Consider the following 19,164-nt stretch of genomic DNA (forward strand, 5'->3'; position numbering starts at 1 on the left):
CAGTCTGTAGCTGTCTTGCATTCACACTCCATGTGTCCAACTTGGATGCCAAGAACTGAATCTTTAACGAGAGAACTTTCTACTTTTTAGACTTTGTTAATTTTTTTCTTCTTAAGACAATCTATATTCTACCCCAATTGGCTTACTTGCTCTTCCCTGAATCAATAAGCAAGCATTTATTAAAGGCCTACTTGAGTCCCATGCACTGTGCTAGGCGAGGGGCATACAAGGATAAAGAATAAAACAATCTCCCATCGTAAGGAATTTAATTCTAGTGGGAGGACATAGAAAGGACATAGAAAAATATGCAGCATAAATATAAATAATTAAATGCAAATATATACAAAGTATTTAAATACAAGGTAGGGAAGGAGGGTCCTTGGAGTTTGACTGAGAAAAGGAGGACAGCCATAGAATGAAAGCTTGAGGGGATGAAATGGGCCTTCATTTGCCACTTTCTGAGGGATCTTTACCCAGGCTTTCCCATCTACCTCAAATGCAGTCCTTCTTTGTCTTTGCTTCTTAGAATCCTTAGCTTCCTTCAAGGCACAGTCTCCTATGGGAAATCTTACCTGATTCCAGTAGTTATTGCTGCTCTCTCCATCACCTCAGATGATCTTGTACTTACTTATCAGAGTCAATGTCTGGTTGGTTCAACTTTCTCACTTTTGTATTTGTCGCCTCGATATACCTAGAATGGTTTCTGGCACACACTTTAAATGATTTTTGACTGGTCAATTGATCGAATATTGAATATCTTCCCAGGAGAATGTAAGCTTCTTGAAGACAGGGGCAGTTTTCCATTTTGTCTTTGTAGCTCTAGTGCCTAACAGGTTGTGTTGTGGTTTGTCCTTCGTTCTCGAGGACCATGACATCAGGAAGGTGATGCCGTGACTTGCAAGTGAATTGGATTTAAGTGAGGGGGGGCTGTGCAAAATCACCAGCCTCATTTTCTCCTCCGGAGCCATCTGGGTCCATCTTGGTGGCAAGATACAGCTCAGGACGACTTCAGGTGGCCCAGGATATAGTGGGAGACTTTGACCTTTTTAAGATAAGGTCTTTCTGAATTCTCACTTTGACTGAGGTAATGCCCATTCAGTTATTAGGGCTGTTTAAGAAGTGACTCAAGGGATGGCCCCTTTAATCAAAAAAAAAAAAAAAAGGGAAAAGGAAAATAAAGAAAAAAGAAAAAAACAATCAAAGTGGGAGGGAAGACCCTCAGGGTTTCTGGCCAAAAGAGAAATAGTTATTAGAGCCAAACACATTGCCAGGTACAGAGTAGGCACTTAACTGCTCATTGGATGAATTGAATGAAAGGGAACAGTGGATAAGCCTCAGCTGTCCTTCCCTCAGAAACTTTAAATTCATAGTAATGGTAACATCATACATGATGAGATGATGATGATATTATTAGCAGCTGATCAACAGGAGAGAGTAGTATATTTCTTTAACTGTGTACATTGTATATCCCTTCTCCAGTAGAATCAATCAATCCATAAATATTTCTTAAGTGCCAGCTACTGCTGGGGATATTTGAAAAAAAAAAAAAAGGGCAAAAGACAGTTCCTGCTCTTAAGGAGCTTACAGTCTAATGGGGGAGACAATGTGGAAACAAACATACACAAAGCAAACTACATACAGGACAAATAGGAAGTAATTAAGAGGGAAGGCACTAGAATTAAGCAGTCACTAAGCATTTATTAAGCACCTGCTATATACCAGGCGCAGTGTTAAGTGCTGGGGATACAAAAGGAAGCAAAAGACAGTCACTGCCCTCAAGGAGCTTACAATCTAATGAGGAAGACAGCATGCAAACATATATACAAAGCAAACTATATACAGGATAAATAGGAAATAATTAACAGAGGGAAGGCACTAGGATTAAGAGGGATTGGGGAAGGCTTCCACCAAAAGAAGGGATTTTAGTTGGAACTTAACAGAAGCCAGGGAGGTTTCTTAGATGATTTCAGTGACTGCATATCCAGTCAGTCATATTCAAGAATCTCATGTAGGGAGGTAGACTTTAGAGAAAGTGAAGCACTTTTGAGGTCAGATACTGAGCATTTGAGGCCAGTTTTAATTTCTTTTTAAAATATATTAATGGAGAAACACCACAGATACTAGACTAGTGCCATGGATGATAGTATATCTTGATACTATGAAATGCATTGCTATAAACTTCAGAGCCCTATATCATTATGGTCATATTACTGTCATTCTTATTTAAATAGGATTCTGGCAACAGACTTGGTGAGGACCAGTTTAGTTAACACATGCCCAAACTGCATAGAGGGTCATCAGAAAATTGCTTATGAGGAGGTGAAGTTTTTGGCCATAACCCATAAAACACAAATACAAACCAGCCCTTGGTCCTGTGCACTTTGCATGCCTGTATTTGTGAATTGGTTAGAAAAAGGGGAGGTGCTCAGAGTCACATGTTCTTAGACTGTCTATGGAACATCAGCGTAACTGCTGACCCTAAGATGTGATTTTTCTCTAATAACCAAGAGTTGCCATATTCCTATAGGAGCTGGAAGGACCATTTCTGCATCTGTAAGAAGTGCCTTCATATTGACATTCTCCCCATAAATGAAGCCGGAAGTCAGAGAGAAGCTGCAGTTGAATGGAAGGATGAATTGTAGGGTTTTCTCAGAAAACTAAAATTAAGGCATTGCCGGCAGTGCAGCCAGGTGGTGCAGTGGATAGAGCACCAGCCCTGGAGTCAGGAGGACCTGAGTTCAAATCCGGCCTCAAACACTTACTAGCTATATAATCCTGGACAAGTCACTTAACCCTGATTGCCTCCAAAAAAAAAAGGAGAAAAAAGAAGGCATCACCAGATATCTTATACTCCAAAGCACCAAAAAACTTCATTTTGTGGGTCATTTGGCCTTATTCACTTCCAGGGTTCATGAAAATAATATGCCATCTGACCACATGAAGTTAATTGCTGTTCATGGGTCAATATATCTCATAGAGTATGAAGAAATAGTGATTGGCATCTCCATCTGCCCTGGAAAAATAAAGTGGATGAAAAAAAATCCACTTTGCACAGTTTTTGACGGGTAATAGGATGGGCAGGTAGTCCCTTGGTCTGTGTGTCATCCCTGTGTGGGCAAGCACCCCTCATGGACTTGGGTTCATATCGTGAGGAGTTTTCACTAGTAAATGAAGCTCGCTCGTCTCAAGGGCCCATCTCTAAAGTCAAACTCAGGTCTACATTTCTGTTTTGTTACCATGCTAACAGAAACCTAGGAAACAGTAGCCCAGAATCAGTGAGAGCATTTAATTGGAACAGAATTGGAACCAGGATAGAATGGAAACATTCTTAGCACCCATCTCTCAAATGAATACCCTCCCCCTCCCCTCTTTAAGGTTCTTCCTGCCTACACACTGGGGAAAGCAGCAGAGTTTCTTTCGCCAGACTTATTTAGTCATAGCTCTTCTTATAGCTCTTTCCTCATACTTCATCTCCGGTTATGGCACTACATAGCCTCCATAGGGAGGTATGATCCCAGTCACTTTCCATAGCTGTGTGGACTCGTCTCCAAGCTCAGCTGGCAGCCTCTGTCTAGCCTCTTGAATGGTCTAACCCACTGGTCTAACCTCTTGCTCACTCCACCCATGCCTTCGCTTCTACCAATTCCTTCTTCCACCTCCTTGCCCTGCCCACCTCACTTGTATCCATAGTACGTCATCTGGTGGAATTGGAAGTTCTAGTACACCCCATGGGGAAATAGCTAGTGGTTGCTACCCTGTACCCTGAACAGGACAGGCTTGTCCTCATCCAGGTCAGCGTCTGTTAAAGCATCTTGCATTGGTGCTGCAGATGGAAAAAGGGCTGGGCTTATGAGGGAAAGGCAGAAAGAGAGTGGGCCAGATTGCATTTGGGGAATTGCACGATCCCAAGCTTCTCATGAAAGGCCTAATGTCACAGGGGAATCCACACAATAGTGAATGAACCAGAAGATGGCCTCCAGGGCACTGGGAGAATTCTCTGTGGAGGATTTATGGGAAGATGTGGATAAAAATCGCATGGGGAAGGAAGCCAGGCTGTGGTGCAGTTTACACCAAGGGCTGCTCTGTGCCCACTCTGAGAATGCCACAGATTTATCTATCAAACAAAGATAATCTGGGAGTTGGGAGAAACAGTCGAGATATTTTCTCCATCCTCCCGACCTTGGCCTTACTAGATACTGTGTTGTGGTATTAGAGACAGCCAATGAATGGGCACTGACTGCAGTGAGAGTCCAGGGGAGGAAGAAAACCAAGACACATCACGTCAGTAACTAGTCAGCCTTACCACGGTGAAATTATTCTGCCAGGGTAAAAAATGTTTGTTTGTTTTTTTGCTTTTACATTTCATCAGACTATAGATTTACTGGCTGTGCTCTTAGTTCATTTTAATACCTATAATCGAGGTATTGATATAACATGAAGGCTCAGTGGCTCAGTAGATAGAGCACTGGACCTGGAGTCAGAAAGACCTGAATTCAAATCCAGCTTCAGGCTCTTCCTAGCTGTGGGACACTGGGCAAGTCACTTAACCTCTGTTTGCCTCAGTTTCCTCATCTGTAAAATGAGCTGGAGAAGGAAATGGCAAACTGCTCCAGTATCTTTGCCAAGAAAACCCCATATGGGGTCATGAAGAGTCAGACACGACTGAAACAACTCAACAACAACAAAAACAAAATCAGTGGATCTGGTTGCTGTGCCAGCGATGTTCTTTGATCCCAGAGCATTCTCTTCTTGCCAAGAGGAGTGACATGGGCTACACTAACCTGATCTTTGTTGTTCAGAGTTTGGCTGTTTTCTTTTTTCTCTTTCTTTTCCTTCTTTCCTTCCTTCCTTCCTTCCTTCCTTCCTTCCTTCCTTCCTTCCTTCTTTCCTTCCTTCCTCCCTCCCTCCCTCCCTCCCTCTCTCTCTCTCTGTGTCTCTCTCTCTCGTTCTTTCTTTCTTCTAGGACTTGTGTATGTTGCCAGTTTCTGGCCCCTGTTGCCATTTGTACAAGTCATTAAGTTTCTTTGTCTTCATCCTATTTGCCATTTCTTATAGGACAATGATGTTTATTCCATTCCATTTCTTATAATACCCTTTATTCAGCCATTCCCAAGTTAATAAGCATCCACTTTGTTTCCAGGTCTTTACTACCACAAAAAAACAGAGAAGTGTAATATTTAGCAGAAGGACAGAATTATTTGAAGAAGCTTGCTTGTTTTATGGGACTCTTGAAATCATTTTATCAAGTTCTTAGGAAGCTCTTAGCAGTTTGTGAGAATTTAGTAGAGTGCTGTGGCTAACCTTGAAAAATTAGCAGTTATGCTCTGGATTTTTGTGGGAGCTTATTCATCCTTCTTAAAGAGTAGGCTTGCTCTCTCAAAACCATTGTGTAATGGAAGAACTCAAGCAATTTTAACATCCATTGAGTGCAGGGGTTTTTGCCTTAAAATGTGCTTGTGGTTAAAAACGTGTATATGTAAAAGCCTTTGAAGGCTCGTATTTTAATGTGGCCCACAGCAAAGTCACAGAATTTAAAAGGATAATTTTGTGACAGTGCTATTATAATTTTAAAGAGACTGTGAAATTCCACCCAAGTTAAGACCACTGGAGATTTGTCTAGAGATGAGATGAATAAGAGTACCTGTGTCCGCCTACTTGGTGTCAGGTTGTTTGTGTCATCAAGGCACAAGGTACACCTTGTGCCTCTTAGAAGTCATAGATGTAGAAAACAAAAGATGAATGAGTTGAAGGCAAATGGAGTTCTTTTACATGTCAGTGTGTCTGTATAATAGAACAAATTGAAACCAGAGCTTGGGAGTAAGGGCTTTAATATGGTGTGTAATTTAGAAGTTAGAATTCTAATATGTGTTTGCCTCTCATTAAGCTTTTATTAAAATTAAAAAAAAAACTTCTTCACTATTAATATATTCCTGTGACCCTTATGGGGGTTATTTCAATTTAGGTCATGTGTCTGAACAGAAATCAAATGATTCCAACTCATTACCCCCTTCACGATCGCGGATCATTTCCTCTAATGATGGGACCAGTGGCTTCCATGGAGGCAGTCTTCTTAGCCAGGAAGGCCATAGAGGTAAGTAGAAGGGGACATCTTGCTCCATGCCTAGATCCTACCTCCCTCCCATGGGGTGGAAAGCAGGGAATTGAGGGGATAGGAACTAGAACTGTCCTTCCTTGGAAAACAGTGCTAACAGAATGTCATCCAGGCTTAGTGCTAGAGCGTATGCCCTAAGTAATCTTATTGATTTTTCCAGTCACGTTTGTTCTCCTCATTAATCAAATGCCATAGTCTGTGTATTTGGTTCTGTGGAAATCAAGCTCTATTCTTTTGACAGAGCAATTGGAATGCTGTGAGTGGCATTTGTTGTAGGTTAGCTAGCTGCTCACCTGCAGTGGAGCGGGGGAGAAGATAAAAGAAACAGGGAGAGCATTGGATTATTTTTAATAGGTTTGAATGGTCAATGATAGTCGATAAACATTTATTGAGCACCGCTAAGTACCAGGCACTGTATTAAGCACAAGGGATCCAAATATGAAAAAGAAAGACAACCCCTGCCCTCAGGGAGCTTATGATCTAATGGGGGAAGATACTACACAAGAGCAGGCTGAAAGTGGGGCTGGGGAGGTTCCTGAAGCCCGACAAAGTCAAAGCAGTCGAAACAAGTGCTGCCGTGGAAGTCACCGGAGTACCCAGTGAGCGAGCTGGGGGTGGGAAATGAGGAAACGCCATATTTTAGACACCCAGGGGCATTCCACCCTCATGTTTGAGAACTGAAGACCTTGGGGAAGTCCTCTCATTCCTGTGAACCATACCTGTGTGAACTGATCTCTAAGGTTCCTGCTAGCTCTAAATCCTGTAAACTTAGCTTGGGAAATATCTTCCTTTTAGTAAAAAAAAAAATCGAACCTTTTTTGAGGGTTTTTTCCCTCCGTAAGTAACCATAATAAATAATAAATTTGATACAACATGAAGTAGTTGCCATGTATATTAAATACAGAAAAGGCCTTGTGAGTTAGTTTTCTAACTAGCTTTGCAGATTACAGCACCAGAGCTGGAAGGCACTTCAGAGACACCCTCATTTTACAGATGAGGAAACTGAGGCCCAGAGATGAAGTGATTGTCCAAGGTTACACAGGGAGTACATGGCAGAGCTGAGATTTGAACCTGGTTACTCTGATCCCAAATCCGTTGCCTTTCTGCTGTAACATATTGCCTCAGATGAGGAAACTGAGGCCCAGAGAGGGTCTAAATTAACAGAGCTGGGATTATAATTCATGTCTCCTGATTCACAACTCCAGACTCTTTCCACTTTTTTCTTCTTCTCTACTTGAAAATAATGGCTAAGATAATGTGATCTTTGAGAAGCCCTTCCTTGACACAAGGAACTTGGTCACACTTTGAGGGAATGCTTCCTTTTCTGTTTCATTGTTCTCACAGAGTTAACAGCATCCCATAGCCTCCTCCTGCGATATAGCTACCAACTCCCCTTATCAACAGGCACATTTATAAGTCCCACAGCATGAATAGGTTTACTTGCAGGTGAAAGAAAGCAGACATAACTCCTGTCAGGCAGAGTGGCATTTTGAATAGAGAGCTGGCCTTCAAGCCAGGAAGACCTGGGCTCTAGGCCCGCCTCTGACCCCGAGAGCCCAGGCAACCCTTTATGATTCTAAGATGTCAAGAATGCACTGAACTCCATTCGTATGGGGTGTTTTTTCAACTGAGAGTTCCCTATACCCATGAAACCAGTTGTCTACTCCCTATCCTTATCCTCCCAATGTACAAAAATAATATCTGCTGCTCAGAATAGGGCCTGTACTCAGGAAAATCTGAGTCCAAACCTAGCCTTAGACACTTACTTAGCTGTGTGATCCTCAGCAAGTCACTTAACTTTTGTCTAACTCAGTTATTTCATCTGTAAAATGAGAATGATAATAATAGTAACTATGTTGCAGAATTGTTGTGAAGATCAAGTGAGATAATATTTGTAAAGAACTTAGCACATGACTGGCACATAGTAGATGCTTAATAAATCTATCCTTCCTTCCTTCTTTCCTTCATTCCTTCTCTCTCTCTCTTCCTCTTTCCCTCCCATCACTGGATCAAAAGGTCTTTCCTTGTCCCTGAAAAATATATGTTGTACACACTCAACTTCTGTCCTGTTCAGGGAGACCCATCTGTTCAGCCAAAATTTCCCTTACCTCTCTACTATCTTAAATCCTTTCTACTATAAGATTGCCTCTGTATCTAATATAAAGTAACAGTGATGTGGTAATTTTTATAGATGATCTGTAATCTTAATTTGTTGGCCTTTTATTAGCATTGTGTAGTGGGTAGAGTGCTGGAAGCAAGGACATTTGGATTTAAATCCTGTCACTAGCACTTACTGTGTGACCTTGGGCATGTCTCTTAACTCTCTGACCCTCAGTTTCCTCATCTCCTAAGTGGGAATTATAATACCCATAGTACCTTTCACACAGAATCAATAGCAGGTTCAAATGAGGCAATTTATATAAAGTGCTTTGCTAACCCTTAAACATTATGTGGTCAATTACTAATATTATTATCAGACTTATAAAATACATTAATTGCAGTTTAAATCACCAACTACTTATTAATCATCTACCATTTAGAAGGAATGGGATTTATGAGCTGGAAAGTATTCTCTAAAGTGCAGTGTTTTCACTTTAATGTTGAGGAAACTGATTCTAGATCTGTTCTAGGTCACATGTGGCAAACCCGCAACTAGAACCCAGATCTCCACATTTCCAGTGCAGTGCTTTTTCTATACTCATAATAATTAAGAAAAGTTCTCTTGAGTTTATATTTCAAGCTTGAGCCCTCAATCATCTGTCTCTTTTCTTCTGTTGACATCAATCCTGGCTCCCCCAAGATTTAGGAGAAGAGCTTTCAAAGTTGTCTTGGCTGAGTTCATCACCTTTTGGCCCACCTGGGCTAGACTTAGAGAATAGCTAGGATAATGTGATCCTTGTTTGAGGAAGCCCTTCCTTGACACAAGGGACCTGGTCACACTTTGAGGACATGCTCCCTTTTCTGTTTTCATTGTCCCCACAGAGTTAACAGCATCTGATAGCTACCAACTCCCCTTATAAACAGGACTTAGATAAGTTGACCCTCAGATGAAAGAAATAGGTGATATGTCACCAGACATGTCTTCCAGACTGGCTTTAAACAATCTAATAGAGTTCTCCTACCCTTGTTCCAAACGGAAAATTCTGGTGCTCCCAGAACACAGGCTGAGATCATATTAATGCCTCTGTCAAATCACCCCCAGTGGTCCACAGAGCAGGGGTGTATACATGACTCATATCTGATGGTGCCCTCCATTTGGTGATGGACAGCTGAAATTGATGAAGTGTTGTTAGCATATTCCTAGAATATGAAGGAAGATAGACAGGCTGTCTCTGAATAGGAACACAGTTCTTGTACTTGTTCAGAGCCAGAGAAGGAAGCCTGTGATATCTGGAAATTCTGACATTCTTTCACTTTGCCAAAGATGTAAAGTTGGTCAGTCTGTTCTGAAGAGAATGTTGATGCTTCCTATGTTAGAGAAATCCCAGCAAGTCAGTCCCTCAGAGCAGTTCTAGAAGTTTCCTTCATGTCTTATTGGAAACCAGAAGGGGCACAGATGGAGAAGTCCTGATCTGCTTGGGTGTCTCAGGGACAAGCTGGATGAGAGGAGACATCACAATCACTGCCTTTGTTGATTTCATGCTAGAACATTTGTTTGGAAAAATCCATTCCTTAGAATGACCTTCCATCCTCTAGAGCCCCCTTTTCTCAATAACTTTTATCCCGCTTATCTATTCAGACCCCATCAACACTTAAAATGATCATTTTTAGCAGTAGTTTAAGACATCTGAGCCAATTTTCTGCATCTGGAAAGCAATTAAATAGCTCTAAAATAGGGTGGTGGGTTGCCTGAAAATAGCACTTGTTTACTTGTTCCAGAGGAAGGGGTGGGTGGGAGTGGGGAGAAGAAGCTTACTTCTGCTTCCTAGTGAGAAGAAGCCACACATTTGGGTGAAAGAAAGTGGGAAACAGGCTGATGGCGAATGAGAGGCTGGCATGCCGTGGTGAGGTTCTGCTGACTCATAGTGTAGAACATTCAGTGAGTTCCCTGTGGGGGAATTTGGGGGTAGGCCACAGATGATTTATTTTATTCTACCTTTAAATGATTTTCTAGAAATACGCTGTTTGTGTAAGGTGGTAGGTTTTATGGACTAACCTTATTAGCCACTAGTTTCACTCATCCCTGGAGTCTCCAGCATTGTAAAGAGATGAGTAAGTGCAGCACACTGTTCTCTCTTAATATGGTTTATAAACCATTGTGCCTTCAGAAAACCTTATTCCGCTCTTGTGGAGGTGACCCAGAGTTCTTGAAGCTCTGCTGTCAGAGAGCAGACCCTGTCAGGTTCTGCCATATTGGAAAGGCTCCAAGGTCCATTTTAGCAAGACATGCAATGGCATCTTACTATGGGAACTGAATCATATCAATATTCACATTTTTGCTGTAAGTGAAGTGAGAAGATAAAATGAGGTCATAGCTAAGTGGAACGAGGACTTTAAGTTTCTCCTTGGAGAAGCACGTAAAAGAGTTACTTTTTATCCTGTGTCAAAAGGAAACAAATATTTCATGAGATAGTTGGTTATCTCTTGTTGTGGTATAGATGATAAATATTTGAAAAAACCCACCATGAAGATAATTGAAACTTACTTATCTGTTGCAGAAGAAAAATTCTAGGAACTTGGTAAAACTTTCAAAATTAAATCAACATATACTTTATTACCAGTGACTTGAATACAAAGGTGGGTGAGGGTACAGTAAAAAAATATGTGTGAAAACATTGTTTAGGTGTAAGAAACTAAAGGGGCTGAAGGTTTATATGGTATACAGACGGCTCCTGCCTTTATGTCATGAATATTTTATTTAAAAGACACTCAGGAAATGCCATGTCTGACAAACGCTAAATATTGCTATGAAAAATGAGTTTAGTTACATATATACTCTCAGACAGGAAACCATTGGTTACTTGTATACAACTCATTTCCAGATCAGCTTTGTACAATGACCATTGACTTGTTAGAGTAAAGATTAAAATAGTCAGAAAATAAAAATAAGAAGATATGAGGAGTAATTAAGCCATTGCCAATTTGACCTATTTAAAACAAGCACTTAATGCTAAAAAACGAGAAGCAGATAAAAGAACAAACATCAATATAGTCACTATTTCCTAAGGAAGCTTAACTCATCTAAGTTCGTTGCCACGATGAAAAGACCAAACAAACTTAAAAAAACACACCGGCTAGAAAACACTTGATAGGCTTGCTGGGCAGAATTATGTGGCAGCCAAGGACAGTGCTGGCTTAGAGGGGTAACAGCAGAATGTTATGGGCAGTATTGCCTCAAAAGAGTGAAAAGCAGGAAAGGGAAAACAAATTTATTGAAATCTTCACAAGAAGACCAAAGAAGTCACAACTTCCTGAAAGCATTTAAGGGTGAAACTGGAAGAGGGTCATAGACAGATTAAAAAATTTAAAAGTACACCAAGATGTCTATAGCAAACTGGAGAAGAGTCCACACTTGGACTCTGACATCTAGCCCAACCCGTACTTCAAGCACAAGAAATTAGAGATGCTGCCCAGGAGGACAAAAATGGGAAGAGCAGATGGACTAAAATGAGAGGTTCATGCTGGAGGTGACACAGTCTTGAGGGTGTTGAGAGATCCATTCTGAAGGCATCTGAGAGAGAAGATTAAAAAAAATAGACCTTATTTTTATGGAGTAAAAAGGCACGAAAACATCAATAGCTATTGACCTACAAGTATAATAGCCCACCTTTAGAAATCTGGATGAGAATAATCTGCATACATATTGAGGGCATATTTGATAAAGATGAGAAGGGTGCAGACAGACTTTCATTAGTAATATTCTTCAGCAAGACCAAATCCTGAAATACTGAAAGGTAGAGGGGGTGAGGAGAGGAGGGATCAAGAAAAGGAAGAAGGAGAGAGAGAAAAAAAAGTTTATTTATTTATTTATTTTTAAGCAACTAGGGTTAAGTGACTTGCCCAGGGTCACACAGCTAGTATGTGTCAAGTGTTTGGTCTGAGGCCGGATTTGAACTCAGGTCCTTCTGACATCAGGGCCGGTACTCTATCCGCTGTGCCACCTAGCTGCCCCAAGAGAGGGAGTGGCTGGATTTTTTTTTTTTTTTTTGGCTAGGCAGTGGGGTTAAGTGACTTGCCCAGGGTCATACAGCTAGTAATTGTCAAGTGTCTGAGGCCAGATTTGAACTCAGATCCTCTTGACTGCAGGGCCAGTGCTCTATACACTGCACCACCTAGCTGCCCTGAGAAAGCATTTATTAAGAACGTATTATGTGCCAGGTACTCTACTAAGTTCTGAGTATACAAATACAAGACTGTCATTTGCCGGGTCAAGGACCTTACATACTAATGAAGACAACACATAAAAAGGAGATGAAAGAGGAAAAGGGGAAGTGAGGGTGGGGGTGGGTTGTTAGCAAAGAAGTAGGGAGAATGGTTAGGAGCTGAGCCAGGTTAGGAGTTAGCTTGGCTGGTGTGGGTACATCAAGTGAAAGAATACAAGATCCCATAATGCTTGTTTTTAGACAAATAACAAAGCATTTGATTGAGTAGAGCAAAACATTTCCTTAAAGGGTCACCTAACACCAAGAGCTGTTTCATGCATATGAAATAATTAGATTCCTTGAAAGACATAACAAAATGGTTATCCAAACATGGAAAAGAATTATGTAAGATAGACATAAATATGGGTTAAGACATGCAGCATTGGAGACAGAATCTACCATGATGGGATCACATCTCCATTAAAGTAAGTTGAGGTAGGAAATGTCTATCTGAATAACTCACCTGTGGCTCCAAAAAGCTATAGCATGCACAGTCACATCCTGATGAAAATGTCTTGGCAAACAGGCTGAGCCAGGTTGAGGACAACCAACAGGTCACAAACCCATCAGTGAGTCAGGGGGAAGTCTACTCTAAGTAAATGAAAACTTCTCCCAGCGAAATAGGCAGATGAGAACAGTTTGTTCCAATAGCTATGAAGGCAGCTGAAGCAGGTGCTGTGGGGAGCTTAGAGCTCGGTCGGACATTGAAGATGCTGAGGTCATCCACTGCATCCTGAACCATCGCCAGTGCTCTTGACTTTTGTCCTGCCACTGGACTTTGATGACTCTGGAAGAGAGAGCAAGGCTAACGACTTTGTGCAACTTTGCCTTACTTAAATCCAATCCACCCACAAATCAAGACATCACCCCTGATGTCATTGATCCTCTTTAAAAACAAAAGATGAACAGCAACAACGTTTTATTCATTGACCTTCAGATTGTTTATATCGATTGACCCTCAGATTATTTATGCCGTATATTTATGTTTGTCAAAGGCGTTATATGCTGTCATTGAGGATTTCTAACCAAGTTCAGGTAGAAAAATTCCTTCTAGATGGTGACATCTTTCAGATGCTTCTTTTTGCAGATGGCATTGTGCTGATTGCATCAATTCCTAGAACAATTCCTAAATGAGATCTGTAATTACCTCACAGAGTTTGGCCCAACAATCCACATAGGAAAAACCATGTGGAAGGAGAATGCCTATTGTGCAGACTACAGAGATGTTCATCAGTACACACACACACACACACACACACACGTATATATATATATATATATATATATACACACACACATGTACATCAGTATACGTGTACACACTGAAAAATATATACTGAAAAAATGTATGTGTATATATATATATATATGTTTTGACAGATGCTACCTATAGGTAATTCACTCAGCCCAATAATTAAATAGCAGAGTAGGCTGGATTTTATTAGGGAAATTGCATGGTGCTTCTTCTTTACAAACACTCAAAAACACCTTTTCTTGTCTATAAAATATAATTTTATTTTACTTTAGTGTGCCATTACATAGGTCATATTTCGTAAGAATTTTTGAAACTATAGTCAGTGATTAGTGGCACACAATAGTCGTTCAAACTTTCTATGTAACAGTCACTGGTCAAACTCCACACCCCTCCCACATGCACAAGTCTGCATTGCAAGGGTTGAACTCAGACTCGGGTATTTCAGTTTTTCTTCTCATTCTAGCTTATGAAGATGTGATGCACCCTTTTGCCCACTAAAAAGCAGGACTTGTATTCTGGCAGTTGAGTACTGTTTCTTTGTGGTAGGACAGTGAAGACCACAGCTAAAGGAACAGGAAAAAGTGAGGACTTTTGTTGGGTGAGCGACATCACCAGCTAGACCAGCAGCAACTGAGGAGTAAGAAGACTCCATCTCATCATGGACAGACAGTGGTCTCCAAGACTCAGCGTATAAGAGGCATTTTTCAATTTGTGCTCTCTAACCTTGAAGTTCCAGACTTGTTACCATTTTACATGATACTTAGAGATTCCTCCTAAAAAGGAATATATAAGAAGAGCATGTGAGAGTTGTTAGCTGAAAGCAAAACTCTGAAAAATAAGGTGGGAAGAAGGTGTAGGGGGAAAGAGTGATGTAGAACACTCGAATTGCAAGTAACTACACTTCTGTGTTTTCCCTGGAATGTAAAACAGTCCCTTGTAGAAACAGTTCATATTTTAAAAATTCTAGATAGGCTTTGGTCCTCTTACATAAGTGCCTGAAAGTTAGTTACATTCAAAAGAAGTGAAGCCATTAGTGCATTTCTACAGCAGTGACCATGGGCAGGAAGATTAGGGCAAACACAAACCAAGGAATGGAGTTTTCGCAAAGCTTTGGTGCACAAGACTGTGAGGGGTTGATTTCCATGTACACAGCTGGGTTCTCTTTACTATAGGAAATCCAAGAAGAGCTGTAACAGATGGAGACATATAAAAATGAAGATGACACCCCCCTCCCATCCTGCCCCCTGAAGTTTAGTTCTCTTCATCTTCTGTAGTCTCTATTGCCCTGTGCTGCGTGATATCCACAATGTGAGGTGGTTTCTAAGCACCTGCATGATCAGGGCACTGTCTGTTTATGATTCGTCATGCAGTATGTCGGATTCGTGATCTGAATCCCTCATTAGACCGAGCTCCTTGAGGACAGGGACTGTCTTTTGCCTTTCTTTGTATCCCTAGCACTTAGCACAGTGCCTGATCCATTTGTTGTTGTTCACTCACTCAGTTGTCTCTGACTCAGTGTGACTCCATGGACTTTTGTCCGTGTGGTTTTCTTGGCAAAGATACTGGAATGGCTTGCCATTTCCTTCTCCAGCGTGCCCCCATTTTACAGATGAGGAACTGAGGCAAATAGGGGTTAAATGACTTGCCCAGGGTCACACAGTTAGTAAATGTCTGATGTTGGATTTGAACTCAGATTTTCCTGACTCCAAGCCCAGTGCTCTATTCATTGCACAACCTAGCTACAAGCCTGGTACATAGTAGGCACTTAATAAATGTTTATTGGCTGATACCTCACCAAAAGTCATTTTAGCCAGTATGCAGGCAAGCTCTGGATTACTAAGGAAGGATATCGTAGTAAAATACATAAAAGTTCAGAACTAACAGCAGGTGAATTGGCCATGTAGGTTATTTCTCATTCTCATTGGTGTCAAATGCTCCTTGCTAAGTTCCTTGGGCACTGTCTATTGTTAGTTTCCAGTCGTCACTTCAAGTTCCTTCATCAAGGTCCCTAACAGTGTCTCTCTCCATCTTAGGAGAGATCTCACTCTGGATTTGTTGCATTGTATGTTAAAAATTTATCCATTGGCTGCACAGGTGGATTTTGTTTACATCCCACTTTCTCTTCATGGTCTTTGGCTAGATGCATCTTCTTGTTGGTGGAGTTGTTTTTTTGGCTTGACGTTCTTGCAGGCCATGCAGAGTAGATTGTGCTCCTCATTGGAGAGCTCGGCCCCTCACCCAGTTACTGCCTTCCTACGGAGGGCCAACCGGCTTTGTCTTGCAGAGGATCTTGGTTTTCTTCATGGTGGATGGAGAGGGGACAGCTCGGGGTAATGGCAGCAGAAGCAGCAATGTTCCAAGGAAAGGGAGAAGCACTTGGGGGAAGAGAATCACTTTCAAAGATCCATCATCTTTTAATGTTGTTCTATGGCTATTAGCCCTGGGATACCATGTTTTCCAAAAAATTTCACCCAAAAGCCAGTGGATAGCATGATGGACAGGCGTGGACTGTGGAACAGTATCAAGGAAAAAAACAAGCCAATGTGGACTGATCATGTAGTGAATGTAAGGAATCACCAACAGATATCCCATGGGTCTCACTGGGATCTATGCAGTATGGGGAGATCTAAAGGAAGAAATGTTGGGTGGATCACTTGTGGAGGAATTGGGACTTTTGGGAGGTTGTAAGCAGGTGTCTTATAATGTGAGAAGGCATTAATGGGTTGCCATTTGCACCTAGGAAGGAATACCCACATCAGTAAGATCACTGATTCATTGAGAAGCATCAAAGTTTGATCGTTGTAGCACTGTTGATATGGTGGGCTTACTGAGGAGTCCGCTGTTTCCATGTATTGTCGTTGTCATTGTTTCTAAATGAATTTCCTTATTTTGCTAAAATAACAGCCCCTGTAGCTTTCCTTTCTGTACTTGTGGATTTTTTGTTAACCTGATGATTCTTCCTTACATTCAACAGAAACTTCTCCTGCTTTACCTGCAGCCTCTTTTTTCTTGTTCATTCATCTCTAAATAAGGGGAACAATTATTCAGCATCCTCTTGTATGCAGCTTTGAGATGTGGAGTGATCTCCTTTCCAAACATTGTATGACTTCCCTTACCTACTAGACACCAGAAAATCTCTGCACAGCAGGGCACATTAGTATTACTTAAGAACGCATATCAGAATCCTTTATTTGGGTGGTGCTGGCCGGGGTTGGTGCTGTAAAGAGGGATCCTATAGAGGTGATAGCAACGTAGTATAGAATAGAATCATTTTGTGACTCAACATCCCAGAGCTTAACAACTTTGATTTGTAGGAGGATAGGGCAGACATAGTCATAGCCTTTGAAGTGATACCTTTGCAGCTTCCTTGCCTGGAAGGATAAAATTTTACTACCAGGTTTGTCATCTATCCATACCTGAAGAATGTTCACTCCCAAACTAGTCTCTGACTCTCATATTTGACAACTTTGCAGCTTTTAAAAATGTGGCTCAAGCACGGAAACTAGCCGATGTGGACAGTGAACTAGCTGCAATGCTCTTTACTAACAAGCACGAGGGGAGCAAGGTCCATCAGGTCACCAGTCAAGAGGCAGATGCCACACGGAAGCGGAAGCTTGAGAGGATGGTGGCAGTGCGACTTCAGGAGTCTGAAAGCAATCTTGGCCTCGGAAAGAAAAACCTACTGGTGAGAGACCTGCTTTTAACCCGCAAGTCGTCTGCGGCTACATTTGTGGCTCCAAAGCATCCTTAGGGCCTTGTCATTCCTTCACAATATTGCTTGACCTTGTCCAGCTTACGCCACTTCTTAGTGGCAGAGTACAAGGCAGTTTAACTTGGGTTCCCATATGTCATAATTCCCTTCTGTGGAAATGAATGTTCTTGTTGGGATGGTTCCATGGCCATCTGAGATGGGATCTTAGCCTATAGGTACAGAGGAGTAGACCTGGGAGGGACCTTAAAAGAGATGTCCTATCTGTCTGGCGCTCAGGAGGGTGAATGTCAGAATGATGGGCATCTACTCTCTTATGGATCTTGAGGGTCTGGCCCTGTGGCTTTCCTTGGTGTACTTGTCAATGCTTTTTTACCTTGGTGGTCCTTCCTTACACTCAACAAAAACATCTCCTGCTTTCCCTATAGCCTGTTTCTCTTGTTCATTCTTCTCTGAACAAGGAGAACAGTTATTCAGCATCCTCCTTGTAAAACCCTCTCGTAGGCGATTCTGAGACGTGAAGTGATCTTACATGACTTCCCTACCCAATTTTAACCATCCCTAGGATTATTGATGTAGGGTATTTTAAGGTGAAAAATTAGTAAGTTTCTTTACCATATTTATGGTGGGTTTTTTTTTCATCCCTTCTAGAGCTTTGGGTAGATGGGGAGGGAGGAGAGAATCAATTTCAAAACCCCATATTTTTAACATTGATCTTTTTAACGTTGTGTATGGCTGTGAGCCATGGAATACCATGTTCTCAAAATAATTGAAATCGTGGGTCATTCAGAGTGCCACACAGTGGGCAGGCACGGACAGTAAACTCACAGGAGTGTTGTTCACCCAAGTGGGGGAGGGAGCAAGGTCCATTAGCTACCAGCCGTTTTCTGTTGGAAAAGGAATATTAGATTACCTTAATAGGCACGTCAGAAGACAGTTTGTTCTCACCTTTATCAAGTTTTTAACAAGCTTTTATCAGCTGGAGTTCACCATTACAGTCTCTGCATTTGCCTCCACCCGAGGATCCTAGGTTTAGAGGTCAAGGGGACCCCAGAGGCCTTCCAGTCCAACCCCTTCAGTTCACAGATGAAGAATTTGAGGCAGATAGCGATTAAGGGACTTGTCCAGGGGCCACATAGCCAGGAAGCATCTGAGGCAGGACTTGAACCCAGGTCTTTCTGACTCTTAAGTTCAAAGCCCTATCCAGTGCTCCACAGTGCCTCTCAAAATATAGAAATAGGGATAGAGCCTGGACCTCCCAGGTGAAGAAACTCCCTCCACAATGCAGATCAGCACCTTCACTACAAGTCTTAGAGAGTTCTATAGGTCACTGAGAGGATAAGAGAGCTGCTCAGGGTCACACCCACAGAGTGTGGCACAGGTGGGTCTTCCACTTTTCATCCATTCCACTGTATTTTGCCTCTCTTAGTTTGGAGTGTTTTTGCATTCCTCGTGAGGGAAAGAACCATAGAAATAGATGCAGTGTTGAGTAGGTTATCTTTTTTCCCTGCTTGCTCTTAAAGTTGTTCTCTGGGATAATAGTTATGCTTCAGAGAGAATGGGAACAGCACCTTTGGGGAGATGGTATTTGGGCACATTGCTGATCTCGGAGAATCTTGCAAACTCATCCTAGTGTTCTCAAAATTTAAACCTCTTGAGGAAATCAGGGTAGACTTGACATGTTACTCTGGGTTATTGACCATGTAGGAAAAGAGGAAATCTGGGA

The 19,164-nt window shown here is 41.6% G+C and overlaps 1 protein-coding gene across 2 annotated transcripts in view; it reads left to right on the forward strand.

Annotated features, from left to right (window-relative positions):
- Positions 1-19,164, forward strand: part of NPHP4 (nephrocystin 4) — a 165,941-nt gene that overhangs the window by 121,207 nt on the left and 25,570 nt on the right. For both annotated transcript variants that reach the window (XM_027844037.1, XM_027844038.1), the window contains exons 21-22: positions 5,963-6,091; positions 17,203-17,414. In XM_027844037.1, coding sequence (XP_027699838.1) covers positions 5,963-6,091; positions 17,203-17,414 — 341 coding nt within the window. The remainder of the gene's footprint in view (positions 1-5,962; positions 6,092-17,202; positions 17,415-19,164) is intronic.

This window comes from Vombatus ursinus, unplaced genomic scaffold (genome assembly GCF_900497805.2).
Source record: "Vombatus ursinus unplaced genomic scaffold, bare-nosed wombat genome assembly UNPS02014932.1, whole genome shotgun sequence".
In the NCBI taxonomy this organism is placed as follows: Eukaryota; Metazoa; Chordata; class Mammalia; order Diprotodontia; family Vombatidae; genus Vombatus; species Vombatus ursinus.